The sequence below is a fragment of the Platichthys flesus genome, chromosome 22 (assembly GCF_949316205.1).
Source record: "Platichthys flesus chromosome 22, fPlaFle2.1, whole genome shotgun sequence".
NCBI classification, from domain to species: Eukaryota; Metazoa; Chordata; class Actinopteri; order Pleuronectiformes; family Pleuronectidae; genus Platichthys; species Platichthys flesus.
Genome location: NC_084966.1, coordinates 5,912,098 through 5,939,200, shown reverse-complemented (window position 1 = coordinate 5,939,200; position 27,103 = coordinate 5,912,098). Strand labels below are relative to the sequence as shown.

Below are 27,103 nucleotides of genomic sequence, written 5' to 3'. Positions count from 1 at the left end.
TTCAACCACACTGGAACTTCACAATGCACACGTGAAGTGAACTCGATCTGTGCACTTTAGTGAACAATGTAAGGACAATGACGATTGAGACATATCTTTGTGTGTAGTTGCATCATCTTGTGGGGCTGGGATGCATTTCCTGACGACTGACTTAACCTAAGTATAAGCATTGACGTTTATATATGTCAGCGACCTCAGCGACCAAACAGGTACGACCTGTTGAGTTTAGTAAAGGTGCATGTGCAAAAATACCAAACTTCACAATTGGTCTAATGGGGCTTAACAAGGTGTGACATCCAGAAAATACAAACTACCATATCTGAGACCTAATATGGATCTATCGCATTCCTCCGAGCCAAAGAGCTCTATTGATATAATCTATTAAACGACATCAATAAGCCACACTGTTGTAATAGATCCCTGTTTTCCGAATGTGGATTCATCAGATCATTTTTGAAGATTGACATCGTCAGCAGGATCCAGTGGGTTTGGAGCCGGGAGCCACAGTCAGGGTAGAGGATTTAGGAGGAACTGAGATGTACGCAGAACAAATTAAACCACATTTGAGGAAACACTGGTTTTACTATTCAGGAACATGACTTAGTAGGAATCTTTCACCATCTTTTAAAAAACACACTGAGTCACTCATACACCTGCATCTGTGTCGCCATTACAGAGTCGAGCGAATGTTTTTCTCGGTACGACTCTGTTACCCAATCCCCTGAAGGCAGGACATGATGTCACAACGGAGCGAAGGTGGGAACAAGATACGGCTGCCTACATTTCATGAACTCCTCCACTGTCATCCACGTGCAGATTTGCAAATAAATGCGGTGTAGTGGAAATGTCTCAGTGGGAAATGAAGCGTGTGTGAGGTAGAGAATGTAAATGAGTGACTAACTGGGATGAAAGAATGGATTTATTCATTTATTTCGTCTTATATTCATCTGACGGTAGTTGACGTGTTGTTTAGGTGCTGGTGTCCACGGTGTAACAACAGCCTCCCTATTAAACTTTCAGTGTTCTCTCCTCTGTCACCGAGCTCCGAACCTCCCCAGCACATCACACGTCCTGGACGCACACCGCCTGTGGTAGGCGATTGTGCAATTTCTGCGCTAGTTACAAATTAATCCACATCTCACTCATATTTAGCTGCCGCTTACCCCAGTGCAAAGTTTACTACTCAATCCGTCCAATAATTCATGTGATGGTTAATATTTGAGCCGGATAGATAACCTGTAGCACAGAATTAGACTCCGGCTCTTTGAACTGGGAACAATTTAGCACTGCATGGTCACCCGTTGGTGATTATGCAACTGGTCTTTTCCAGATAAAGGCTCGATCTCAATCCAGTGTTGCTCCAAAGAGGAAACTCTCGCCGCAGGGAACGATCAGGAGCTCTGGAAAATTTGCTTGTGAGAGTGTTTAGTGACTGTCCACTGCGTCTTGTCCTCACAGGGTTGTTTGTCAGCTTGGAGCTCTGTTTCTTTTAATCAAAAACAATATTGTGTATATGACTTTGCTCTGAATTTAATCCGATTCAAATTCTCCAGGAAACATTGTACTCAAAAGAATTCCAACCTTTTCCCATTTTACTTCCAAATCTGATTCTATTATATGTTTGCTAAAAGGAAAAAAAAGTGGCATTACATTGAAGTTAGTTCATCGTGTTCTCCTATTGCATGCGTCAGTATTACTGATTTATTCTAATGAAAAGAATATCCGAGCAGATATCGCTAATAATGATTAAACACTAATTGAAGCGCAGTCAAAGTTGTGGACATTGACCACTCTGCTGTGATGAGTGGGAGCATTGACACTTATGAAGGGCGTGTGTTGACTGAAGGGCAAAGAAGTCAGTGATGGTCTGCAGGAGGAACTGCTCCACCAAAACACACCTCAGCAGTTTCCGTATCAGTTTTATTAACTAAGCCAATCGAGTGTGTGTATGTGTTTTTCTTTTTTACCAAACTTGATGGGAATACTACTTAGTCTCATAAGTGCTTGACGTCATGACATTGTACTGAATGTGTCCTCTCTGTTACAGAGGGGTAACGTGGGCAGATCCCAGTCCAGCAGAGCCCCAGTCCCTGTGGCGGAGCGGCCTGGCCTCATATTAACACCTGCTGAAAGGTAGAGCGATGTCAAGAACACCGGGAGTCTACCTGAAGCCATGATGTCCTTGAGGCACAAGGGGAAAGTAACCCAGCGCACCTTGTCTCAACCGCTCTGACCGGCAGTCATAAATTCCCCACAACCATTAACAGACTCTGAGGGAATGTTATACTGTAAAACACTCTACAACCGATTTTCAAGATACGGCAGCACAACCACACACATCATGGAAACAGTCTTAAGAAAGTCTATTTCCTTTAAGTCTATTTCCTATAAGTCTATTTCCTTTCATTCGCGCTATAATGACATCGGAAGTTATGGGCTTCTATTGTGACGACAACCATCTGGTTGTTAGGGATCACCAGGCAGCTGTAGTGTCAACAAAGTCTGTTTTTAGAGGAGGACAGTCTGCCCCCGACCTGTCCTTCACCTGTCCCCTGGGGAAAATGGCAGCATGTGGTTGGACTGGTAGCCAGGTATATGCATGTTAAGGAGAGATAATAATCTTATTATTATTTTCCATCTGGGTGGATTTCCATCAAAATTTGCCCAACACAGCCCAGAGATCTCAAGATGTCAAAAGATGTCTGTACATTAGAAAACGAATAACCCAGCTGTCAGTCCCTACTGGGTTGCTATAGGTTACAGGTATAACTGGAAGGGCACTCAGCATATCTGGACATTACAGACGCACATTTCTATCAGATATAGCTTTTTGAAATCTGTGAGAACATTGCTGAATCAGCACCACATCCGCTTCACAGACACTTTCAAACACAAGAAATCGCCCAAATAGTGCATATTTGTAAAATTATGCTATTTTGAAGCATTTTCTACTTTTCATGGATATTTTTCATCAGAATCTATGAAATATCCAGAGCAGTACGTACATTTAGTGGATTGTGTCTTGGCCTATGTCCCGTTCTTCTACCAAGTATGGTGGAAATACATTTGGTGTTTTATCTGTAATCTTGTTGGCAGACAAACAAGCTTACAGGGGTGAAAACATAAGCTCCTGGGTGGAGGTGGAAAGGTTTCACTTGAGGTTACGTTTCCTTACACCTGTCGATGCCCCGGGCTGTTGCTCTCCCACACAGGGTTATTATTACATTTGTTCCTTTGTACTATAAAACAAAAAGTTAATCAATAAGCTTAGAGCTGCGGGAACACTAAACAAATCCGGTGAGCAGATGTGTGATTCATCTCTCAATACTTTCCTTCCCTGTCGGCTGCTCTCAGCCCCCTGCTTCCTACGGATTACATAAAAACACAATTCACCAATATACGGTTTCATTTAAAGCTTTTTCCAAAGCAATAAACAAACGCCACTCAGACCGAAGGAGATTGTACATTTGTCGGGGACTATTTTCTGCCGCAGATGAATCCACATTTGCTGCTGTCGGGTGTATTTAAATGGTGTCATGTGTGGAAGTGAGCCAAAACAAACTACATTATTCAAGCAGGAACATGTCGCCCAGCGAGGGACAGTGCACAGACACATCCTGGAAGGTCAAGTGTCTTTGAATCACGTGTTCAACAATATCCGGCTGTAATGTTGTGAGTGTCTGCAAAGATCCAGTGGGAGTGGGATACTGTCAGCCATTATAATGCCTGACAGACGATCCAACCATGAGGTATGAAATATGTAATAATGTAAGTGGGGTATCATGTGGCTTATGTGTTGTGTGATTTTGTTGTGTGATTGTGTGAATTGTGTGAGATGTGTGATGCAAACATGTTGTGTGTCTGTGCAGGTGTGTGTGTGAACTTTGCTCTGGTTGCACTCATTAACAGCTCTCTGCCTGCATGCAGAGGAGTGACCTTGTCTCTGCACCTCTTCCTGTCTTCTTCCTCCTGCCTCTCCATTCGCCACCACTTCATCCTGGTATCTGCTTCTTGCTCTGTCCCTGCTGCTGCACCTGCACGGCCGTCACGTGCGACTGAGGCCACAGTGACCTCTAGAGGTTGTACCCAGAAGGAAGGGGGGGTGGTACAATGGTGCTTCTCTAACTGTACATTGCAGCTTTCCTCTGCAAGGACGTCCCACGAGAGGACGCTCTGCAAGCTGTGCACCCCTCCCCCTCGTAGATCACCTGAGTGGAGAACCAGGAAGTAAGAAATGCGGCAGATGTAGTGTCCTTCGCTCGCTCACCTTCAACTTTAGACCGTCTCTTTCATCCTTTGCAGAGCACAAGGCAGCATCTGATGGGCAGGCGGCAATGAGAATCAGTTCCCTAAATGCAATCATGCTCATCTGACAGCACAGGCACATTTACAACACATAGTAAAAATGTAATGCATCGTAGAGGTCTGCAGGGACAGACTCATCATACTGACATCATATGTCACTTAACACATATATACACACACACACACACACACACACTTGTACTCTTCTTCGGCCAGCATGATGAAATATGTTATTAGTAGCAACAAAACATTTCCCTTTACTATACTGAACACATAGACTCACACACACAAACACACACACACACACACACACACACTTGTACTCTTCTTCTACCAGCATGATGAAATGTGTTATTAGTGGCAACAAAACATGTCCCTTTACTAAACTGAACACAGAGACATACACACACACACACACATACACACACACACACACTCATATATAGAGAGAGGTGTGTGTGTGTGGGGCGGGGGGGGGTCAGATTGCAGTCGGGGCTCCAGAGCGAGGCTGTGTCCTCCAGATGTCACTGTTGATGGAAAAGTACCGTCACACCCAGCGGAGCCTCACTTCCCTCCCTGGGAGAAGGGATTATACGATTAGGCTGTCCTCACTTTCAATTTCTCTCCTTCGTCCCCTCCTTGCATTTGGCTCCTCTTCTCCAACTGAAAACATAAACTGCTGACTGGGACATTCTTTCAGCTCCTGCTGTGCATGCACAGAATGAGCTCATTGCACTTCACCATCCACCATTCACGAATACACACCCACATCTCTTCTTAAACACATGGTGACCCCGTTTCTTTGTGTTGAAAAAACTGCAATTCACTCTCCTGCCATCACAAAGCCAGATACACCTTACATTTCAGTGTGTAGCCCCCATAACACAGGATCCTCCACTTCCCATAATGCAACTGAACGGTGTCTCATCATCATCATCTCATTTTCATCCGCTTATCTGGGGTCGGGTCGCGGGGGGAGCAGCTCAAGCAGGGGGCCCCAGACTTCCCTTTCCCGGGCCACATTGACCAACTCTGACGGGGGGGATCCCGAGGCGTTCCCAGGCCAGTGTTGAGATATAATCTCTCCACCTAGTCCTGGGTCTTCCCCGAGGTCTCCTCCCCACTGGACGTGCCTGAAACACCTCCCAAGGAAGGCGCCCAGTGGGCATCCTTACCAGATGCCCGAACCACCTCAGCTGACTCCTTTCTAAGTGAAGGAGCAGCGGCTCTAATCCGAGTTCCTCACGGATGGCTGAGCTTCTCACCCTATCCCTAAGGGAGACGCCAGCCACCCTTCTGAGAAAACTCATCTCGGCCGCTTGTACCCGTGATCTCGTCCTTTCGGTCATCACCCAGCCCTCATGACCATAGGTGAGGATAGGAACGAAGATCGACCGGTAGATCGAGAGCTTTGCCTTGCGGCTCAGCTGTCTTTTCGTTACAACGGTGCGGTAAAGCGAACTCAATACCGCCCCCGCTGCTCCGATTCTCCGGCCAATCTCACGCTCCATAGTACCCTCACTCGCGAACAAGACCCCAAGGTACTTGAACTCCTTCACTTGGGCTAAGGACTCATTTCCTACCCGGAGTAAGCAATCCATCGGTTTCCTGCTAAGAGTCATGGCCTCAGATTTAGAGGTGCTGATCCTCATCCCAGCCGCTTCACACTCGGCCACCAGCCGATCCAGTGAGTGCTGAAGGTCACAGGCCGATGAGCCAATGAGGACCACGTCATCTGCAAAAAGCAGTGACGAGATCCTCAGACCACCGAACTGCAACCCCTCCCCACCCCGACTACGCCTCGATATCCTGTCCATGTATATCACAAACAGGATTGGTGACAAGGCGCAGCCCTGGCGGAGACCAGCATCCACTGAGAACGAAACTGACTGGCTGCCGAGGACGCGAACACAGCTCTCGCTTTGGGAGTACAGGGATTGGATGGCCCTGAGGATAGACCCCCTTACCCCATACTCCCGCAGCACCTCCCACAGTTTCTCCCGGGGGACCCGGTCATACGCCTTCTCCAGATCCACAAAACACATGTAGACCGGATGGGCATACTCCCAGGCCCCCTCCAGGATCCTTGCGAGAGTGAAGAGCTGGTCTGTAGTTCCACGTCCGGGGCGAAAACCGCATTGTTCCTCTTCAATCTGAGGTTCGACGATCGGCCGAACCCTCCTTTCCAGCACCTTGGAGTAGACTTTACCAGGGAGGCTGAGAAGTGTGATGCCCCGGTAATTGTCACACACTCTCTGGTCCCCCTTTTTGAACAGGGGAACCACCACCCCAGTTTGCCACTCCTTTGGCACTGTACCCGACTCCCACGCGATGTTGAATAGGCGTGTCAACCATGACAGCCCCTCAACACCCAGAGCCTTTAGCATTTCTGGCCGGATCTCATCAATCCCTGGGGCCTTGCCACTGCGGAGATATTTGACCACCTCAGTGACCTCCACCAGGGAAATTGACGATGAAACACCATCAACCTCGAGCTCTGCCTCCAACATAGAGGGCGTGTTATTCGGATTCAGGAGTTCCTCAAAGTGTTCCTTCCAACGTCCGACAACCTCCTCAGTTGAGGTCAACAGAGTCCTATCCTTACTGTACACAGCTTGGATGGTTCCCCGTTTCCCCCTCCTGAGGTGCCGGATAGTCTTCCAGAAACACTTTGGTGCCGACCGAAAGTCCTTCTCCATGACATCTCCGAACTTCTCCCACACCCGCTGCTTAACCTCCGACACGGCAGCAGCTGCAGCCCTTCGGGCCTGTCGGTACCCTGCAACCGAGTCAGGAGTCCTCCAGGATATCATATCCCGGAAGGCCTCCTTCTTCAATCGGACGGCTTCCCTGACCACCGGTGTCCACCACGGTGTCCGAGGGTTACCGCCCCTTGAGGAGCCTAAGACCCTGAGGCCACAGCTAGCCGCCGCAGCTTCAGCAATGGAGGCTTTGAACACCGCCCACTCCGGCTCAATGCCCCCAACCTCCACAGGAATGCCAGAAAAACTCCGCCGGAGGTGTGAGTTGAAGATACCTAGGACGGGGGCCTCATCCAGACGTTCCCAGTTCACCCGCACTACTCGTTTGGGCTTACCAGGTCTATCCGGAAATTTCCCCCACTCCCTGATCCAACTCACAACCAGATGGTGGTCGGTTGACAGTTCCGCCCCTCTCTTTACCCGAGTGTCCAAAACATGCGGCCTCAGATCAGATGACGGTGAACGGTGTCCTTGAACTGAAATTGTCCATGGATGATAAACATACCAAAAATCACATCTCCAGTTCGAAACAAGTTTCTTGTTCTAAATTAGTAGCTAAATTGAGATAATTGTTATGACATCACTATGACATCATTGGGGTTATTATAAAGCTGTAGCTATAAGAATGTTTTCACAAGCTGAGAGGGGCCCTGCCTTTAGTTGTTTAGCCGGTGAAGTGTCCCTTAAACCCCACTCTGCTCTACCTTCAGGCCAGCTTCAGTGAGGACAGAGACACTCCCTACTGGTGGATGAAGTCCATGAGAAATGCTTTTAAAGTCTCTGCATGCAGATAAGATTCAGGTTTATTTATCCTGTGCTGGTTAAATCAGTGTTTTTTTGCCACCAGGCAGAGGTGGCGCTTCGAGGATTCAAAAAAGCTCATATATCATACGCTTTGAAGTTTTAATGTCAATAGTACTTTTTTTAAGACTGTTCTTGTTTCATCGATTATGTTCTAACCCTCTTTTTAATCCACTGGTACGTGTCACTTACCCTCAAAAATAAGAATGCAGGGTATTGCAAAATGGCTGGCACCACCCTGACTGACCTTCATCACCTGTCCAAGGTCAAACTTTTAAAGAAGGCCTGAACAATCCTAGACTGTCCTCACCACCCTATACTCCTCCAGTCTGCATGTCTGCGAATGATGGGTATAAATTAAATGCATTAACCATAGTGAGTGGAAAGAAACTCCACATCGCTATAGGGAAAAAAGCCTATTGTGCTTGAACTACATAAAAAACAAACAAACGTATAGAAAACAACGCATTGCTGATGCACAAGTTCTTAGTAGTTCTGAAAAGTGCAAAAAGTAAAAGCACTGACTATGGGGATTATGGGATGGTGTTCATATCGGGACAGAAAAGGCTCATAGTTTACATTCAGAGGGCCATACGTTTCATTCCTTCTGGCTGCACTTATAGTGAGTCATAGTGTTTAGTGTGATGGTTTAATTACTCACCATGCATTGAGCTGGGGATGATGCATTCAGGCGTGAATCACTGAGGAGAGAGCGCAGCATTGTGAACATGATCTCCTCTCGAACTGGATGGATGAGGTTATGCTGGTTCATTCTGTGTGTGTGTGTGTGTTTGAGTGTGTGTGTGTGTGTGTGTGTGTGTGTGTGTGTGTGGGGGGGGGAGTGCCTGCGTCAGAGCAAGCCACAGAGAACCTGAGTGAGCAAACACATACACACATACACACACATAAACACATTCAGAGAGAGAGAGAAAGAGAGAGAGAGAGAGAGAGAGAGAGAGAGAGAGAGAGAGAGAGAGAGAGAGAGAGAGAGAGAGAGAGATTGAGAGAGAGAACCGCAGGAACTGTACTGCTCTAGTTTCCTGTTAAAGGAGAAATGTAAAGATCAGCACCCTGGCGAATGTGACACCATTCCTATCTGCATACAAAATCGTGTGTGTGTGTGTGTGTGTGTGTGTGTGTTTGTGTGTGTGTGTGTGTGTTTGTGTGTCTTCAGGAACAGTAGTCCTCATGGGGACCAAAGTCCGGCCCCAATGAGGTAAAATGTCTTTTCTGAGGTCCTGGTTAAGTATAGAGGTAAGATATTAATTATGGGTTAGGGTTAGGCATGAACATTGGTCATGGTTAAGGTTAGTCATTTACAACGATAGCTAATAGAAAGTCCTAATAAGTGAGTGTGCGTGTGTGTGTATGTGCAGAGAGAACTTCTCACAGGGCGGTCACACCCATGTGCACATTAGTGATGTGTGAGCAGAGGCTGGCAGTGGCAGCACGCCTGCCACCTAGTGAAAGTCAGGCTGCGCTGCATGTGACCTGAGAGTGGGACAAAGTGCTGAATTGCTGAACTGAATCTCAGCTCTGCTCAGGTGGCCTCCTTCCTGCCTACATACACACTTTTATATTCTATTAATAGATAAAAATGTCCAAGCAGAACATAAATCTTTATCCCAAGGTGCAGCGCAAGAATGAATCGTAGAAAAAAATAAAAAACTGAATTTATACGTTCTCCATTGATTTATTTCCTTAAAAATGCTTAAGAGTGCATGTCCTGACTCCGGACAGTAGGTGGCAGCACGCGTCTTCTGCGTTGGTTGTGTGACGCTCCCGTCGACAGAGAAGCAGCTGAACACCGAGGAGCAGGAGACTAAAACAAACGTGGAGGATTGTTTAACCCTCGCTTGGAGTTTATTTTAGGAGCAGATAAAGATGGACGTGGTTCTTTATCTTATCGCCGCTGTCATCCTTATTGTGCTCATTGCGTTCGTGCTGAAGGTGCGCAGGAAAACACAGGAAGGTGAGCTAATGCTAACAAGTGTTAGCATAGTGTTTACCAAGCAGCTGCTCTGATGTTAGGTTTGTGAGACATGAACGATCACCTGTGTCACGTGTACCTTCAATGTTCTGGTAAACATTGAAGCACTGGAAGAAACAGTGGGGATCGAACTTGTGAACTTTTCAGGCTACGTCAGCTCAGGGCTGTCAAACTACGGAAGCTGCAGTAGGACCTGTCAATCGGAAGTCCTCCTTTGCTACGTCCAAGCTTATTCCAGTTCTAACTGTACTTTACAGTACAAGAGGAAGTGCTTTTAATAATAACTCTGAGTGGAATGAATATAAGTTAATTGTTTTATACTTTAAATGAAAGTATAAAACAATGCCTCTCTGAAGTCATGATTAATGCAATAATATGACATGACACTCTATTTTGTGTGATCAGAGGATGAGGAGCAGCAGCGGGATGTGGTCCGGCCAGCGGGGCGCCCTCAGCTCGTGGCGGAGGAGCGAGGAGCGGGCATGCCTCGCAGGAGGAGGAACCTTGCCACGGTGATGGCCAACAGACGACCACAGAGAGAAGCTGTGGAACAAGGTAACCACCCGTCACCTGTGTCCTGTCACTGTTAAGACCAAAGATTGAGATCAGGTCATTGCATGCTTTTTTTATAGTCACTAAATGTATGGCATGTGATCTGTATGATGTGTGCTGTGGATTTCAGAGGAGGAAGAGGTGGAGGGAGAGGAGCCAGAGCAGGAGCAGGAGCAGCAGAACTTCGGGCTGTCAGGAAAGGTTGGAGCCAAGAAGCAGAGGAAGCTGGAGGAGAAACAGGCCAAGAAAGCCCAGAGAGAGGTGAGAGAGATGCAGTGCATGCTGAGCTGCTCGCACTGGGAACGTGACCAAATGATGGACACTTGTATTGAACTGGGTTTTTACTTCCAGGCGGAGGTGGAGGAGAGGGAGGAGAGGAAGAAAATGCAGGAGCTCAGGGAGCAGGAGCGACGGCATGATGACGAGAGGGAACGACGGCTGGAGCAGAAACAGGTGACGCCCTCTGACCTCTCGCGACTCTTTTCTCCCTGTGTGTACACGACAGAGATTTTACTTTAAAGTCTGTGGTGGCGTTTAACCGCAGGAGGAGGAGGAGCAACGGGCCAAAGAGGAGCAGGATCGGCGGGAGGAGGAGGAGTACTTAAAACTCAAAGCCTCCTTCACCGTAGAGGACCAGGGAGAGGAGGAGCAGCTCACTGAGGACCAGGTCAGACTATTTAAAAAATGTGTGCTAAACAAATAAGTTGTGTTTAAAATATGACATAATAAATGTTTGTGTTCTATTCTTAGTCCCGCAACCTGCTGCAGGAATTCATTGATTACATCGAGGTGAGACTGACTCACTCTACACTCTCCAGCCTTTACTGAGGTATGTTAGTATTGAAAATAATAAGTCCCTCCATCCTGCAGAGCTCTAAGGTCGTCCTGCTGGAGGACCTGGCTTCTCAATTCGGGATGAGGACTCAAGATGCGATCAGCAGACTGCAGGACCTGTTGGCTGAAGGCTCCCTCACAGGTGAGTGGGAGCAGGGCTGATCCTGATCTAGCTGCAAAGAGTAAAGGCAGAAACGTGAGCTCTCATGGTTTGAATCAACAGTTAATAAGAGAGGAATGTTGCCTTGTCTTAGAGAGAATCCCTTCCTTCCAGAATGTGAGCCGAGCCTCTCGCTCATGGCTCTTGGCTTCACTCCAGATCCATTGCAGCCAAAGCAGCTTTTATCTCTGAAGCCTACTGTGAGCTGACTTTTTCATCTGAAGCCTGTGAAGCAGGAAAAACCTGACGCTCCAGGTTGCAGCTCAAATTTATACAACAAAGGAAATACAGAGAAATGAAGGTCTGATGTCAATAGATGTCTAAGTGGTCAACTTTTTCTTCGAACACGTGGTTTTTGCAAATTGAAAGATAATCCTTTTAGCCCCACAGTGGTGAAGATTACAGCAGCTAGGTCAGTAAAGTAATAAGTAATACTTATAATGTACGTTTAAATATGCTGGTTTACGTCTTTTCTGCAGGAGTGATTGACGACAGAGGGAAGTTTATCTCCATCACTCCAGAGGAGCTGGACTCTGTGGCTCAGTTCATCAAACAGAGAGGCAGAGTGTCCATCACAGAACTGGCTCAGGCCAGCAACTCTCTGATCAACCTGACGCCTGAGAGCCGCTGCGCCGCCTGACTGCTGCAGGACCACACGGCACAAAAATCTGGACTCAGATCAGTGTGAAGATTTCGTGCGACAATTTGAGGACAGCGTGTGCTGCTCTGTTCAGCATCTGGCTTCAGCATCTGGCTTCTAATATTATCATCTGCTGGCTTCACATACTGAAGAGATGTCAGGCTGCACATGAACCGGGACTTATGTTTGATAAATTAAAAAAATATATAAACACATACTGACACACTGTATGCAGTGTGACATTAAAAAAATCATTTGAAAGCAAATACTTGCTTTGTTGCATCTTGTCTGAGTCAGGTCTTATGTGACTTATGTATCATGTGACTTTTATGGTGATGTCATCTAATGGAGCGTCACACCTCCCACACTGATCACATGTCTGACACCTACGTGGTGACATCTGGAATCCATTCATCTCTTCCTACAGGACGCACTGTTCAGAGTGCGCTGCTCAATCACTGCTTTTCACATGCGCCTATTATTAATGTGATGAGTCAAACATTCACACCGATATTTAAATGTAATCTTTTATTTGCATTGATTCAATGAATATACTCTTGTATTTACATTTAACATAACATTTATTACACCTTCTAATGATGACAATGAAGCTGACGTTCTCTGAGTGGGTCTCAGAGCCAGAGGCCGACCTCAGCTGGACGTCTCCTGTCCTTGACCTTGGACTCTCCGTTCAGTCTGTCTCGGTTTTCCCTCAGTTATCTCCCATGTAGAGGTGGCTCCTCTATCCTGAGAACAGGAAACACACATCAGTCTCACAGTAAACACGAGGGAGATACTAAGTTTTCATTTGGATCAGAGCCACCGCGGCTTACCTTTATCAAAACACCCAACGGCACCAGGTCCTTTCGGATGGTGTCACAGGCCTTGAGGAGAGGGTTTCTGAGGGATGCTGTGGCGGGGTCGTTCCGATGAGCGAGTGCCACCGCTCTGACTTCGCTTCGGAAGTGAGTGAGCTGCTCCACGACGCCCTGCAGATTTCCAGAGCCGCTCGCCACCTCAGCCTGCTACACATGAAGGCAGACAGAAGAAACGTCACAAAGAAACACATGCTGATTCCAAACTGGTTTCAGTGGCCTCCAGAGATCTCGAGCTTGCAAACAATGTGTAGTTTGAGATCACAATGATTTGTCCCTGTCAGGTGGCCAGTGTTAGTGTAGTGTTCCTAATATCCTGCTCAGTGAGGGGGTCTTTCTCTCGTGCACACATACATCATCTTCCTGCCAGAAGTGAATCTCAAAATCTGCACATCTGTATATTTCATCCACATGTTCTCACCTTGCTGTGCAGCAGATCAATCCCGAACATATCCAACACCTCCCTCATGTAGCTCACCATCGCTCCGAATACTGCAGGGCTCCGAGCCACTCCATCAGCCTGAAGGCACAAACACAAACACACATTTGTTATTATTAATATATCACTTTTAGATTGCCCAAGCGACCCCATAGTTTTTCTTCTAGCGACTGCAGAATCAGCAGAACTGTAACCTTTAGTCTCTTTTATGTAATCCCAGTCACGTGTGCAGTGTGCACTTTACCGTGGATACAGGCTGCAGCTGGCGGTTTCCGTGATGAACCAGATTCATCACAGCGCCGATTGCTCTCTGGGTGTCGAAGTCGTCTGCCAAAGCTTTCACCACACTGGATTTAGTCTCAGCCAACCTGAAGAAAAACGAGTTATAAATAAGAACACGGAATACATTGCATTCATCACAGGAGACACATTCAGGACACAGGTCAGATGTGAACAGATGTGCTTAACGCTGTCTGCTTGTGATTGGATCTCTCAGGATGGATGTTCGGTTTAGGTCTGAAAAGAGCCAGAGTGAGGAGAAAAGCTTCTACCTCTCCCAGAGAGAAGCTTCATGTACTGGTGAGCACTGCAGCTGACCCCGCATGTAGGCCTGAGCATCATGGAGGAAGGTGGAGATGGTTCCCAGAGACGTCCGAGCCTCTGACATGTTGTTGTCACTGTAGTCGATCCCTGAGGAGACAGCACAGGAAATCAGGAACATTCTACTGTTAAAACAAGACTCCATTTCTGTGGCTGACAGTATATATTTTATATATTTTATATCTAAAAAACATTATTTCGTACCTGATCTGTATTTCGTCATAAGACAAAACATCCTGAATTCATTGGCAGAGTAGGACTGCAGGAAATCCTAATGGAGGACAAACCAAACAGGACTGTTAGAAATACAGGTCCTTACTATCACAACTGTTACTGGGTGAAGGAATTATTCACAATGGCCGTACCTTGATGGTGATATAGTTCTTTAAAGATTTGGACATTTTCTCCGCACTGCCTTTGAGGTGCAAGTGTCCTAAAAACGACATCAACAAATCAGGCAAACGGAAATCCCTCAAAAAGTCTCAGAGTCCTTTCCAGGCTTGGCTTTTTCATCAAAGCAGAATCTCATTCAGAATCAATGTGGACTTACCCGAGTGGAGGAAGTAGTTGGCCCACTGTCCACACTGGTGGTAGGCTTCACTCTGAGCAACCTCGTTCTCGTGGTGAGGGAAGGCCAGGTCGATGCCTCCGGAGTGGATGTCCAGCTGACTCCCAAACACACAGCTTCCACCAGCACAGAGACAAGCACACAGTTAACTCACTGGTCTGATCGATAAGTTGCTTAAATTAAATATTAAACACAGGTTCCAAGACATCTGTATTATTATTAATCTAATTAAATGTTTGACGCAGACAGGTTATTATGGATCCAGACCTAGCGATGGTGGAGCATTCAATATGCCAGCCAGGTCTCCCTCTGCCCCACGGAGATTCCCAGTACGGTTCCTGAGGTTTGGACTTCTTCCACAGAGCGAAATCCCTGGAGTCTCGTTTGTTTGAGCTGCCTGGAGAACCACGCAGTTTGTCCTCCATTAGTCAAATGTGTTCATACAGTGAACTCATGCAGAACAAGCAGGGACAGTAATCACAGAGTCAGGGAAATGGACAGAAATTCTCAGAAATCTCGATTAAGAGCCAAAATTCTAATCTCAAACCTGAATACGAGTATATTATGTCTCCTTTAAATACATTAAAGTGTGATTTTCTGTCCTATAATAAACTGTAACACTTCACTTACCAGGTTCTCCATGAGAATCCACAGCTCCTGCGAACTTGCCGTAACGATCCCCGATGGACCGAATGTCAAAATACACATCACCTGCGACCAAAGCCGTTCACAAATGGTCACTCGGGTGCTGTGGGGATGGCAGCCATTATATTTATAACAAGTTACTTATCATTTACCTTCTTTTGTGGCGTAGGCATGTCCATTCTTGATGATGCCCTCGATGAACGCGACAACATGATGCACGTTCTCAGTGACTCTTAAATACACTGCAGGAGGAATCACCTTAAAAACAACAACAACAGAATACAAAGACACGTTTATTTCAAAAGAGAGATGCAGTAATAACGCACTTAAGTAGTTTGTTGTGTTTTTGCTGTGTTGCCAAGTTAAGTATTAACATAGTTAGCTGGGATCAGTAGTGAGTAAATGATTCATTAACAAAATAAACATGAAGCATGACAAACCTTTAAGGACAGCATGTCCCTCTTGAATTCCTCCTCATACATTCTGGCTATGATGGTTGGAGACACATTCTCCTATAGAGACAAAGATTATGGAATGAACACACTTATATTTTAAAAACTGACGGCACCAGGCACAAGAGAACTAATAGTATGATAACTTGCTATTTCTGCATATGACAATAAAGTCTTTGAACCTTGACCTTTTGAACCTTGAACCTAAAACCAGCAATCACTGGGAATCGCATGCTTATGATCTCACCTCCAAGCCTCTTTTGATGATTTTGTCATCGATGTCAGTGATAACCATGGCCTGGACGACAGTGATCCCAAAGAGCCTGGACAGGACCCTCTGCAGGATGTCAAACCGGACATACGAGCTGTGACAGCACACACAGACACACACACACACACACACAGACACACAACAAGCTATTTAACACATTTACTGAATGGATCTGGTACAAAAAACAAACTTGAGAGTGGGAGTGTTTACCAGGCGTGACCCAGGTGGGCATGGTCGTACACGGTGGGTCCGCAGCTGTACCTGAGAACAACAGTGTAAGGTTATATAAATCTCCGTGAGGGTTAAAGCTAAGTGGATCCCATGTGGCTGTTTCCTACCAGGTAGCTACCCCCTCCGTGGCCACGACCAGCGGCTCTTTCTGTTGGGTCAGGCTGTTGAAAGTCTTCACACCGGTGTCGAACCCGGCGGGTTGAGTCCATTTCTTAGCCGACACACCGCAGCGGGGTGTCTGTTGTCCGGCGACGGTGCCCAATGCCCGGCGGAGGAGCCTCGCCTCCTGCAGCACCGACCGCACCGGGTGCCACAACATCTTGACACCTGGCTGGGGGCGAAGCGGCACCAACACCCTTAGCTTAGCTTAGCTTAGCTTAGCCTAGCTGCTCGTCCAGCGTTAGCAAACAGCAAAAACAGTGACAGTATGAATTTAAGCTATTTAATTGGATTTGTTATTAAAATGTTCAACATCCTTTGACACATGTTCCCGGATATATTTACTATTACTTCGCTGTCACGCTAATTCGCGTCACCGCCGCGGGTGTCGCGAGAGTCCGATACCGGAAGTGTTCACACGTATCATGTGATTTCGCTTTTCCAGGCATACTCTCTGCTCGTGAAGGCAGCCATGGCCAGATAAGTGGAAACGACCCTTTAAAGTTTCACTGTTTCGAGAAGGAGAACTTCGGGCTTGTCCCACGGGAGGCTGCGGAAGATGCAGAACGTCATCAACTCGGTGAAAGGCACCGCGCTGGGAGTGGCGGAGTTCCTCACCCCGGTGCTGAAGGTAAGCCCAGCAGCCCTGCAGCAGCAGCAGCTAGCTTGTTGATAGGTGGTGGCTGGTTGGGAGCTGTCAGGAAACACGGGGCAGCAGGAACCCGCCTCGACAGCGCTTGTTTGTGTCGCTGTCATTTGGATCAGGAGCGAATGGGTCGATCCACTGATTCTGTCCCGTCAATGCGACAGTAACACCTTCTGTTGACAGTCCGATGCTAATGTTGCCACTCGCCCCTGATGTGCTTCTGCTTTTGCTTTTTCATCACAGGAGTCGAAATTCAAAGAGACCGGAGTCATCACACCGGAGGAGGTGAGGACACGTTTTAGACAGATGTGGTTTTTTGGTGGCTTCACCCATCACACAGCTCATCAGGAAGTGTAATACAAATGTGATCACTTCTGTTTGTGTGCTAGTTCGTTGCAGCTGGAGATCACTTGGTTCACCATTGCCCCACATGGAAGTGGTGAGTGTCTTGTTGGTTCCCGTTATGATGAGGATGACTTTTCAAATATCTGATCATCTAAACCTCTCTCCTCTAACACCCAACAGTTTTGGGTTGCCAGTGCTTTTCAGTAACAACACTAGAATGGCCCTCAGTTGAGCACATACCTCTACCAAGGCCCAACATTCCCCTTAAATTCAATCAGTAGCTCTAAATTGCACACACACACACACATACACACAGATTCAGTCCACTCAATATTCACACTGAATTTTCGGACAAATCAACACAAATTTTGGAGAATGCACCTATAAATCATTGCAATGTCAAAGAAAGTGGTAATCTGGTTCCAACACAAAGTTTACTGAGTTTTCCCCTGACTCCATACTGCATCCCTCCCAAGTTTGGTGGCATTCCGTTCTGCACTTTTTGTGTAATTCTGCTAACTAACAGATGAACACACTCAGATGGACACACAACATCCTTGGCAGAGGTAATGATGAGCATCAAACCTATGGCCAGAGAAATAATAACAACATGCTCCTGATTCCATCTCTCTGTAGGGCCGCAGGAGAAGAGGTGAAGGTGAAGCCGTATTTGCCGCAGGACAAACAGTTTCTCCTGACACGCAATGGTAAAGGTGGATTTGTTGTGAAATGAAGACTGTCACCTTTTACTTCTTCTTATTTTGTGTTCAACCCGTCGTCCCTGTGTGCTCACTCTGTTTGTGGTTTCAGTTCCTTGTTACAAGCGGTGTAAACAGATGGAGTATTCAGACGAGCTGGAGGCCATCATAGAGGAGGATGATGGGGATGGAGGATGGGTGGACACTTACCACAACCACGGTTTGACTCTATATCTTTGTCAATATCCATACTTTAAATGACTTTGTTATTGGTTGGAAGACTTAAAGCATTATTTCACATTCTGTATTAAAAGTTTCTAAACATGATCTGTTTCATAAGGTTTGTTAGGAGCCACAGAAGCTGTACGAGAAATTTCATTGGATAATAATAAGGTATGATGCCGGAATTTTTTTGTGTTAAAATCAATGTGAAACCCAAAGCTTCCAAATGCACAGAATTCACTTTCTTGGTTGTCTCCTAAATGATTTGTGACCTTTTTATTTAACCCAAATTTACAAATGGCGTCTTTTTAATATTTGATCCTGCAGGACCGGAATATGAACGCCAAGTCTGCAGCACGTGGCGTTGCTGATGATGATGATGACGACGATGAGGATGGAGAAGAAGCAGCAGACATGGAAGGTATTCAGATCTCACTCACATCCTGGCAGTAATGAAGCAACCTGACACAGGCTGCAGTGGAAACTCATGATGTCCTTTCACGTTGGCTTTTCAGAATACGAGGAGAGCGGCCTGTTGGAAACCGATGAGGTGATGTTCTGCAGCACGTCATGTTGTCTTGTGATGTTATGTCTGTGCTCGTGCGACTGATACTTGACAATGTTCTTGTGTGCAGGCGACCCTGGACACCAGCAAAATGGTAGAAACAAAACCCAAAGCAGACCCTGGGAATGAAGACGACATCCTTCAGACCAGAACATATGACCTGTACATCACATACGACAAATACTACCAGACCCCTCGACTCTGGCTGTTTGGATATGATGAGGTATGTATCTGGTGGGACTTCACATAGTAAGTGTCGTGACTAAGAGAGTAATGTCTTACTTAAGAGGAAACTCTTTGGCTCTGTTGCGGTGTCTCCCAGGACAGGCAACCGCTGAGTGTGGAACAGATGTACGAGGATATCAGCCAGGATCACGTGAAGAAGACGGTCACCATCGAGAACCACCCACACCTTCCTCCACCTGCCATGTGCTCCGTCCACCCCTGCAGGTGAGACACTTATGGTTTCACCATCATTACTGTGGGTTTTATGTAGATCCAGTGAGTTTTCTGGACTCTGCAAACACCCTGGTGGGTCCAGGCTTTTAAATGCTGTTTGAAACGGGAATTGTTGACTCTTTAAGTAACTATTCAGTCTGAAATTGTGACTGTATTAATAAAAAACGTTATTTCCCCGTTTATCAGAATCACTTTGAGAAGAACCTGAACTAATTTTTCCTTTCAGACATGCTGAAGTGATGAAAAAGATCATCGAGACAGTGGCAGAAGGCGGAGGAGAGCTCGGCGTGCACATGTATCTTTTTCATACGAATAACCTTTGACACATGCAACAGTTCTGAATGATGGTTATAAAGATAGAGGGCACCCTTATGGAATTTGTATGTTTCTAATTCTAGTCTCTTACTAACATGTTGTAACTTTGTTCCATGTTCCCACGAGTTTCTCTTAACTGTGACTTTCAGGTATCTTCTGATTTTCCTCAAATTCGTTCAGGCCGTCATTCCCACAATAGAATATGACTACACGAGACACTTCACCATGTAGCTTCATCCGCGTGCCGCTTCATCCATTTTAACATCTTGTACATGGGGAAAAGATGGGAGATTGTGTATGTGGTCTGCTCAGGTTGCTGCTGGTGTGTGGAGTGTTTGTGTTACTCTGAGAGACTTTGTGTGGGCGCAGGACACAGGGAACGTACAAGGCATGCTTCTGTTAAAGGAACAGTCCAACGTTTTCGGGACTCAGCCTTGTTTTCCATTAAAACAAGTCAGAGAAGGAGATTAATATACCAGTATGTGTCCAGTACAGAGATGGATGTGTTTTGTCTAAACAGTTTCATGTTGTATCTTTCTATTTAACGTACTTAAAAAAAATTAAAATTAACTAATGTGGATATATTTGTTTGAGTTCTTACTTTGTGTTCTTCCCACTTTTGGTTATAAGCTGACTAGACTAACCACATCCTAAACTTATCTCCGTACAGACACATAGAGATGAAACTAACATCCATCTTGTCACCTGACTATGCTCTGAGACTCCAGACAAGGCTGCGTCCTGAAAGCCGGATTGTTCCTCTGATATTTCTCTGCAGGTTTAATATTGTGACCACCGCACCAAGATCGTGTTAAGAAGATTACAAAACTTACCCCATTCCGCACTTCTACTTCCCTGCTTCCGAAAAACGAATGAGCCCTGGTTGTTCAAAGTGTCCGTCCCTTGAGTTTACTTTTGCTGGCCAATAAACACAGAGCAACGTGAGCATTAACTTTGCTGCATCGAAATGATGAATGTAAGTCCAGTACCCCTTTTGCTTTTAGCTCTGTGTTGTGTCTCCACCGCCTCAAGATGATGCTGTCACATGTGTACATATATATTTATATATATATATATTGTATCTGACAGCAGCATTGATGAAAGATTATTGATTATTGACAGTTGTTCCCATGCTTTACTGCAGTGATTATTATTGCTTTCGTTCTTATGGTCTGCAGGATTTACGTCATCAGCCCCTCTCATGCCAGTTTGTCTTAGATCTTCATTCTCTGAATGTGGCGATGGACGGTTTTCTCACCTCTGCAGTTTGTGTCGGATCAACAAGACTGTTTTTTCAGCCCTGCTTGTACAAGTGTGATGCATCGCCCATGACTGTGTGAAGGTTGACCGTGACCTGGGATGTGCTGCACTTTCACAAAACAACCAGATTTGTCAGTGAACAGCCCTTCAATGAATTTCTTGGGCTGTGTCGTTCACCAGATTGTGGATTATAATCTGCATTTGGCTCATTACAGTGACATGTTTCTGACAGCACTTACTCAACTAAATACAATAATGAGCTTCAGTGATTCCTGCTTTTATTTCCTTGTTGTCGCTAGGTGGGGTAGAATACTCTCTCTGTACCGTCTGTTGCTCCAGTGTCCAGATCTAACATGCTCAGTGGTAACACATTTTAAACTAATGCACATTTATCAATAAAGAGTTTCCCAAATATTGTATACAGAAGGTTATCTCTGCATTTATTTATTGGGATGTAAAATCCTCTCCAGTTTCTACTCGTCGCTATATCTCCTTTATAAGAGAATACAGGCACAAATATTGTTCTTTTGTGCACTGGACAATTGGAGAGAAAGATTAAACGACTTTCAAGTGTTTGTTTTACTTTGGTCCAAATAAATAAAAGTAAAACTGAGTCTAAAGATAAATCGGAGTGGCTACTGGCTTGTCTTGCAGGACTATGAAAGCCATGAGGCCCGCTCAGTAGATCAGACATCAATACCTCTACGCCTCCTTAAACTAAATACCTACTCTGATAAGCAGCAGAGTCCAAATCTGTGCAGGGATTTAACTGGTAACCAGTGAAGGGAGGCAAGGATTGGGTCTAACAAATATAAAGAACAAAGCAGAGAACTGATATCATGATTAAAAAGCAAAATATTACATTAGAAAATGTCTAAGGATAAACATCATGGAAAAATACGTAATCTTTTACTGAACTAGTTAGGAGACACATCTAAAATATAAGAATGGCTTCCCCTTCCATATTCACACCAGCAGGAGGCGGTGGTGCCACTCCAGGCTTACGTCACTTCCACCGAGAAGAAGCAGAGGAGAGCGGGTGTTGTGGTCGCGTCAGCATGAGTTGTAGTGAGTGTGTGGAGGTCGAGTTCGCCCGACATGTCTGTTCTCTACCCGACCCTCCTGCTGTGTGCTTATGGCTTCTTCTCCAACCTGCGGCCGTCGGAGCCCTTCCTCACCGCCTACCTGATGGGGCCGGACCAGAACCTGACGGAGAGCCAGGTCAGTAGCTACTGACGCAACAACGCTGCTGCCGGTGTCATCACAGACGCCTCAGTTAATAGTCGTGTTAAAGGTTCAGTGGGTGTAGAGTTGAGTGACATTTAGTGGGCAATCAATCAAATGAAATCAATCAAATCAATCCAGTTTTATCTGTATAGCCAATATTTAGAAATCACTGTTTGGCTCATGGGGCTTCACAAGTTGGGACATCCTCTGTCCTTAATGGGGAAAACCAGTAGAGACCTGTGAGACAGCCACATGTGAGGGGTCCCCCTCCCAGGACGGACAGAAGGGTGATAGATTCTCCCTGTAATGGAGAAACGCTTCAAGGGAATTTCTTCAAATTTGCCACAAACGATCATTTTGATTTAAAGATAAGATCTGGGTGGTCAAAGGTCAAGGTGACTGCGACCTCTTAAAACAGAATTCATACTCTCATTACGAACATACGAGTGTATACTCTGTTGAAATGACGAATTGATGACATTTTATTTAGAAAAGGTCAATTGTCAACTTCACGGTGGCATCTCGATGTTCTGTGACCATACATCCTGTCAGTGAGCAGGTTGGCAGAGGCTGCGCTTCTGGTTTCTTGTTTCGCCACATCTAGCGCCGCTTGTGTCAGGGCTTGAGTTGCCTCACGCAGAAAAAAAACAACCCAGGAACACAAGGCCCAGATCCACTGGAATTTCCTCGTTAATCCTTCTTATAATAAGCTCCGTCAGCTTAATAGAGGACGCCGGGCAAAATGTTTCAAGAGGAGAAGAATTTGCCCAGAATGACCTCACTAAGATAAATCACTGACCTCTGTCTGATCTGTGTGTTGCATCCAAAATCGTCGAAAATGGGAAGGAGAAGATGTCTTCGTTGTCCCGTCCAGTTACAGTTTGCCACAGGGACATATTATCATGTACAGACCCTAACATACAAATTGATTTCCCACACAGCTGAGATGAAGGACAAAAACTGAAGACAGGACGTAGGGATTAGCTGTTCCTCAACACACTGTTAAAAACTGATAGGAGGAGGGTTGGGGAGTTTTGACGAACTCTCCAACTTCCCCACACTTCTACGATGGCTGACCCTGAGTTCTAACGACAAATCTCTTTTCTCCAGATCGTCAGTGAAATATATCCAGTATGGACGTATTCCTACCTGGCGCTGCTGTTCCCCGTGTTCCTGGCCACTGACTACCTCTGTTACAAGCCTGTACTGGTCCTGCAGGCCATTAGCTTTGTGGTTACCTATGTCATGCTGCTGAAGACGCAGGGCCTGTTGGCCATGCAGCTGGTGGAGTTTTTCTTTGGGCTGGCAACGGCCTCGGAGGTGGCCTACTACTCTTACATCTACAGCGTGGTGGAGCCAGCACACTACCAGAGAGTGACGGGCTACTGCCGCAGCGTCGCCTTGTTCGGATCGGCCGCGGGGTCTCTGATTGGACAGCTCCTGCTTTCTGTGGTCAAAGCTCAGCTGCGCCACCTCGTCATTGTCACTCTGGCGTCGGCCGCCGTGGCGTTCGTTGCTCCCTGGTTTCTACCCATGCCCCAGAGGAGCTTGTTCTTCCACAAGAGCTCAGCAACAGCAGAGAAGACGCAGCAAAGCAGCAGCACACCCCTCATGGTGAAGGGGGACGACTTGGAGAGCAAAGTGCCTCTGAGCAGCTGTGAGGACTCCACGGTGAGCGACTAACCGCTTTGATCAGGTTAAGTCAGGGTCGTGATGCATCTGTTCAAACGTGACTCGCTCTGTTTTACGTCCACCTCTCTCTCCCTGCAGATAACCAGGTCCTCCGAGGCAGACAGCCAGAGCAGCGGTCTCGTGGAGGTGATGCAAATGCTGTTCGCCGATTTCCTGGAGTGCTACAAGTGTCGCCCCCTGTTGGCCTGGTCGGTGTGGTGGGCATTGGCCACGTGCGGCTACTTCCAGGTCGTCAACTATGCGCAGCCACTGTGGGAGAACATCCGTCCATCCAAGGAATATGAAATCTACAACGGCTATGTGGAGACACTGTCCACTCTGTTAGGTGAGGCTGCTTCCGGCTGCCACTTTGTGAGAATCTAAACTCGCAAGTTGGTCTGGGGCTCAATTGAGTCCTATTGATACATTAACTCTCACAAGTATATAACAGATTTCAGACTTTGAAGCAGTCAGATGTGTATGCAGTGATGTGTGAGTGAACAGTATCTAACAGCTGCTCTGTTACAGGGGCTCTGGCAGCTCTGCTGGTGGGCTACCTACCGATAAACTGGGCTCTGTGGGGCGAGCTGGTTCTGTGCGTCCTCTCCCTGCTGATGGCTGTGTGTGTGTTTGTCATGGACACGCTGAGGCAAATCTGGCTGTGTTACGCCTCGTACGTCCTCTTCAGGGCCATGTACATGCTGCTAATCACAGTGGCCACGTGAGTGCAAAGAAAACACACAAACACAGTCCATGTGATATAACTGAAACCATTGTGTGCAAGTGAATTTTGATTTGTGAAAGAAACTCCGATCCAACAAGTCCTATTCATCCGTTATTAATATGATCTGGTTTGACAAGTGTGGGAAAGCTGAATCACCCCGCATACAGAAAACAAACACGAGCTTAGACAAATATCTGGCTGCAGGATGACGAGGGATCATGATGTTCTTCCTCCGAAGTTTTCTTGTGCATTACATTGAGGGAGGATTTGAATGTCAGAGGTCTTTCTCACCACAACAAACATTTACTTCCGTGCTTATCTTTCACCGTCATTATCTAAACTGCTGTATAAGTCAAGAAATGTCTTGTCCATAGATCTAACCTGTAAACCCTCCTCGTGATGTGTTACTGTGCTCTGACCCTTCAGATATCAGATTGCAGCCAGTCTCAGCACGCAGCGGTACGCCCTGGTGTTCGGAGTCAACACCTTCATGGCCCTCCTGCTGCAGTCGCTGCTCACGTTCGTGGTGGTGGACTCGGCCGGCCTCGGCCTCGACGTCTTCACTCAGGTGAGGAAGCAGAAACCGGGCCCCCGAATGTAACATGGAGGCACCTGTGGTCTTCTTCACTGTAACTTACTTCAGGTCTCTGATCTACTTCAGCGTTTATCATTGGGATCAACTTTGAAGTAAGAGGGGTTTAAGTTGAATAGTCTTCAAACTATAAATATGTCACAGTTTCATTTGCTCAAGTATCGGTGGTAGAAATTGTCTTCAGAGGGGAACCTCTTACTTTTATACTTCGAGAACATTTCAGAGCCTGTACTGTCATACTTTTACTTGAGTAAAGACGTTGAACCAGTACTTTTACCGTGATCAGTACTTCCACTTGAGTAAATAATGTGTGTACTTTTTCTGTCTATGGGACTGATAGTTTCCTTGTTTCCTTCCCTCAGTTCCTCATCTATGGCGGCTACTTTGCAGTCATTTCCACAGTCTTCCTCATCGCTGGGCTTTTCCGACTTGCCTCCAGGAGGCGCTGCAAGCAGGACAATATGGACGACAGCCGAGCAGAAGCAGAGTCAGGCTCTCCTCCCATCAGCGATACGAGCTCCAGCAGATAAAACATCATGACACTGCCGCACTAAAGCCCCAAAGCAGAGAGAACGCATTAACTCTTCAGTTGCACTGTAGTAGAAAGTAGAGACTAAAACCTAAAGTCTGTGTAACGACTGCAGGCTACTCACTGTTTCTTTACCTACACTACTTTAAACACTTCTGGCCACTACAGGCCAGTGGAGCGTAGAACAATCTGACAGTCACAGCCGAAGCAAACTATTGTCATGCTATTGTCATGGGGAATGTGTTGGACTCTCGTGTGTAGAGGACGACGAACCTCGATCCGGTGGCTGGCTGCAGCATTGGTCACAAATCCTGGCTCCTCCATGTTAGTGGAGGGAACATGAGGTGGCTGCTGCTGGTTACTCTGTTAATACTTGATAGCACTTACTCAACACAGAAAACGTGTTGTGAGTATATTTGCGTACAAACGTAACATTTAATGTGATCATCAAGTGACACAACTTTCCAGATGGACAGGAATCCATTCTGTGCTTTACCTTATGGAAGCTGATGCCTTAGACTGTATGAACTAAAGAACGGATGTGAATGGTACTTTGTTCGTACTAATAAGCTGTGTTGAATCTTGCCCCAGCCAAAAGATATATTTCTATTTTTCTATTTATTAATTTTCTCCTTATAACTTATAGATTGAGTATTGTTTTCTAAATGATAACTACTGGCTCTGATAATGTGTATCAGGCTTATCTATACTGTACTACACAATAGCTGCTGTGTTTGAAGAAGTGCCTCAAAAGGTCAAAAATTACCTGGAGCTGCTTAATTTCTTCAAAATGAATTCAGGAAGGTTTACAGAGCACAGGAAGTTACAACCCTTGAGTATAAAGTAGCGAACAAATCGCTGACTCGAATCATCTGAATGAATTTTCAAGAAATTAACATTTGGCAAAATCTATACCTGGAGCAGAGAAATGTTCTGTTACAGTATGTGACTGTTGTTTTGTAGAGTGTGATGGTGTGTGTGTGGGAAGCAGATAACGCATGTTTCTTTTCTACTGGCCAAATGTTCACTTTTTATTCATGTCGATATAAAATCCTGCTAGAAGTGATGGATTTGCAACTAAATAACTCACTGCTGTAGAAATGTGAAGTTCAGACACTGTTTGCCTGGTCTAAAAAGGGCCTAAAGAACATGAAGCTAATAATAATATCAACATGTGAATAATAATAATAATAATAATTCTTATTATTAAGGCTTCACAACAATGTTTGGAATTAGTTTTGTGTTATTTGAAAATGTGCTCTATCAAGAAATACTGTATCCATGCAGTTGAAATTAAATACTACTGTATTATTGAAGTATTCATACGATAGTTGGAAACACACATTTGTCATGAATGTTAAGCAGCTGAATGTACCATTCGTGTTTCCTGGATAACTAGTGGTCACATATTTATGTGCCCCCCCCCCTAAAAAAGTTTATTCATTCAAAGTTGGTCTATGCAATACTTATCACAAATAAACTTTTCTAATGTTCTCTATAGGTGTTTGTTTCCATTATCTTTCTAAATTGGATCATACGCGTTTTATGTTGACAGATCATTTTCTA

The 27,103-nt window shown here is 45.8% G+C and overlaps 4 protein-coding genes across 6 annotated transcripts; 3 read left to right on the top strand and 1 right to left on the bottom strand.

Annotated features, from left to right (window-relative positions):
• Positions 1–9,630: 9,630 nt before the first annotated feature.
• On the top strand, positions 9,631–12,310 carry LOC133933269 (DDRGK domain-containing protein 1-like). The gene is made up of 8 exons (XM_062380244.1): positions 9,631–9,840; positions 10,264–10,413; positions 10,541–10,671; positions 10,762–10,863; positions 10,955–11,077; positions 11,161–11,199; positions 11,281–11,386; positions 11,884–12,310. The coding sequence occupies exons 1-8, from the start codon at positions 9,753–9,755 to the stop codon at positions 12,042–12,044; spliced, it is 900 nt and encodes a 299-aa protein (XP_062236228.1). The 5' UTR covers positions 9,631–9,752; the 3' UTR covers positions 12,045–12,310.
• Positions 12,311–12,557: 247 nt separating this feature from the next.
• On the bottom strand, positions 12,558–16,590 carry cars2 (cysteinyl-tRNA synthetase 2, mitochondrial). Of its 2 annotated transcripts, none has more exons than XM_062380240.1 (15): positions 16,233–16,590; positions 16,105–16,155; positions 15,871–15,988; positions 15,612–15,683; positions 15,324–15,429; positions 15,157–15,237; positions 14,794–14,923; positions 14,509–14,642; positions 14,324–14,391; positions 14,163–14,229; positions 13,910–14,048; positions 13,603–13,726; positions 13,341–13,439; positions 12,878–13,069; positions 12,558–12,791 (listed from the first exon to the last, which is right to left on the bottom strand). In XM_062380240.1, exons 1-15 carry the CDS (start codon positions 16,442–16,444, stop codon positions 12,696–12,698), a joined length of 1,689 nt encoding a protein of 562 aa, XP_062236224.1. In that variant the 5' UTR covers positions 16,445–16,590; the 3' UTR covers positions 12,558–12,695. The 2 variants fall into 2 exon arrangements, with proteins under 2 accessions (XP_062236224.1, XP_062236225.1); XM_062380241.1 differs by having other exon boundaries at positions 12,878–13,066.
• On the top strand, positions 16,136–21,220 carry atg3 (autophagy related 3). 2 transcript variants are annotated; one of them, XM_062380242.1, is made up of 13 exons: positions 16,136–16,235; positions 16,730–16,915; positions 17,174–17,215; positions 17,320–17,369; positions 17,912–17,982; positions 18,086–18,193; positions 18,314–18,366; positions 18,523–18,616; positions 18,711–18,745; positions 18,831–18,983; positions 19,083–19,210; positions 19,446–19,514; positions 19,684–21,220. In XM_062380242.1, the coding sequence occupies exons 2-13, from the start codon at positions 16,844–16,846 to the stop codon at positions 19,763–19,765; spliced, it is 957 nt and encodes a 318-aa protein (XP_062236226.1). In that variant the 5' UTR covers positions 16,136–16,235; positions 16,730–16,843; the 3' UTR covers positions 19,766–21,220. The 2 variants fall into 2 exon arrangements, with proteins under 2 accessions (XP_062236226.1, XP_062236227.1); XM_062380243.1 differs by lacking the exon at positions 16,136–16,235 and having other exon boundaries at positions 16,689–16,915; positions 18,323–18,366.
• Positions 21,221–21,805: 585 nt separating this feature from the next.
• slc19a2 (solute carrier family 19 member 2) lies at positions 21,806–27,033 on the top strand. Its single transcript, XM_062380858.1, has 6 exons — positions 21,806–22,015; positions 23,132–23,692; positions 23,792–24,038; positions 24,221–24,413; positions 24,843–24,984; positions 25,371–27,033. Exons 1-6 carry the CDS (start codon positions 21,893–21,895, stop codon positions 25,536–25,538), a joined length of 1,434 nt encoding a protein of 477 aa, XP_062236842.1. The 5' UTR covers positions 21,806–21,892; the 3' UTR covers positions 25,539–27,033.
• The last annotated feature ends 70 nt before the right edge of the window (positions 27,034–27,103 follow it).

Excerpts from the sequence above, each read along its gene's own strand:
- slc19a2 (XM_062380858.1), top strand. The coding sequence starts at position 21,893 with ATGTCTGTTCTCTACCCGACCCTCCTGCTGTGTGCTTATGGCTTCTTC. Across the intron at positions 24,414-24,842 it reads CTGCTAATCACAGTGGCCAC|ATATCAGATTGCAGCCAGTC; the intron begins GTGAGTGCAAAG and ends CTGACCCTTCAG. Across the intron at positions 24,985-25,370 it reads GCCTCGACGTCTTCACTCAG|TTCCTCATCTATGGCGGCTA; the intron begins GTGAGGAAGCAG and ends TCCTTCCCTCAG.
- atg3 (XM_062380242.1), top strand. The coding sequence starts at position 16,844 with ATGCAGAACGTCATCAACTCGGTGAAAGGCACCGCGCTGGGAGTGGCG. Across the intron at positions 18,984-19,082 it reads GGCTGTTTGGATATGATGAG|GACAGGCAACCGCTGAGTGT; the intron begins GTATGTATCTGG and ends GGTGTCTCCCAG. Across the intron at positions 19,211-19,445 it reads TGCTCCGTCCACCCCTGCAG|ACATGCTGAAGTGATGAAAA; the intron begins GTGAGACACTTA and ends TTTTCCTTTCAG.
- LOC133933269 (XM_062380244.1), top strand. The coding sequence starts at position 9,753 with ATGGACGTGGTTCTTTATCTTATCGCCGCTGTCATCCTTATTGTGCTC. Across the intron at positions 10,414-10,540 it reads GAGAGAAGCTGTGGAACAAG|AGGAGGAAGAGGTGGAGGGA; the intron begins GTAACCACCCGT and ends TGTGGATTTCAG. Across the intron at positions 11,200-11,280 it reads AATTCATTGATTACATCGAG|AGCTCTAAGGTCGTCCTGCT; the intron begins GTGAGACTGACT and ends TCCATCCTGCAG.
- cars2 (XM_062380240.1), bottom strand. The coding sequence starts at position 16,444 with ATGTTGTGGCACCCGGTGCGGTCGGTGCTGCAGGAGGCGAGGCTCCTC. Across the intron at positions 15,684-15,870 it reads TCATCAAAAGAGGCTTGGAG|GAGAATGTGTCTCCAACCAT; the intron begins GTGAGATCATAA and ends TTGTCTCTATAG. Across the intron at positions 14,049-14,162 it reads TATGACGAAATACAGATCAG|GGATCGACTACAGTGACAAC; the intron begins GTACGAAATAAT and ends CTGTCTCCTCAG.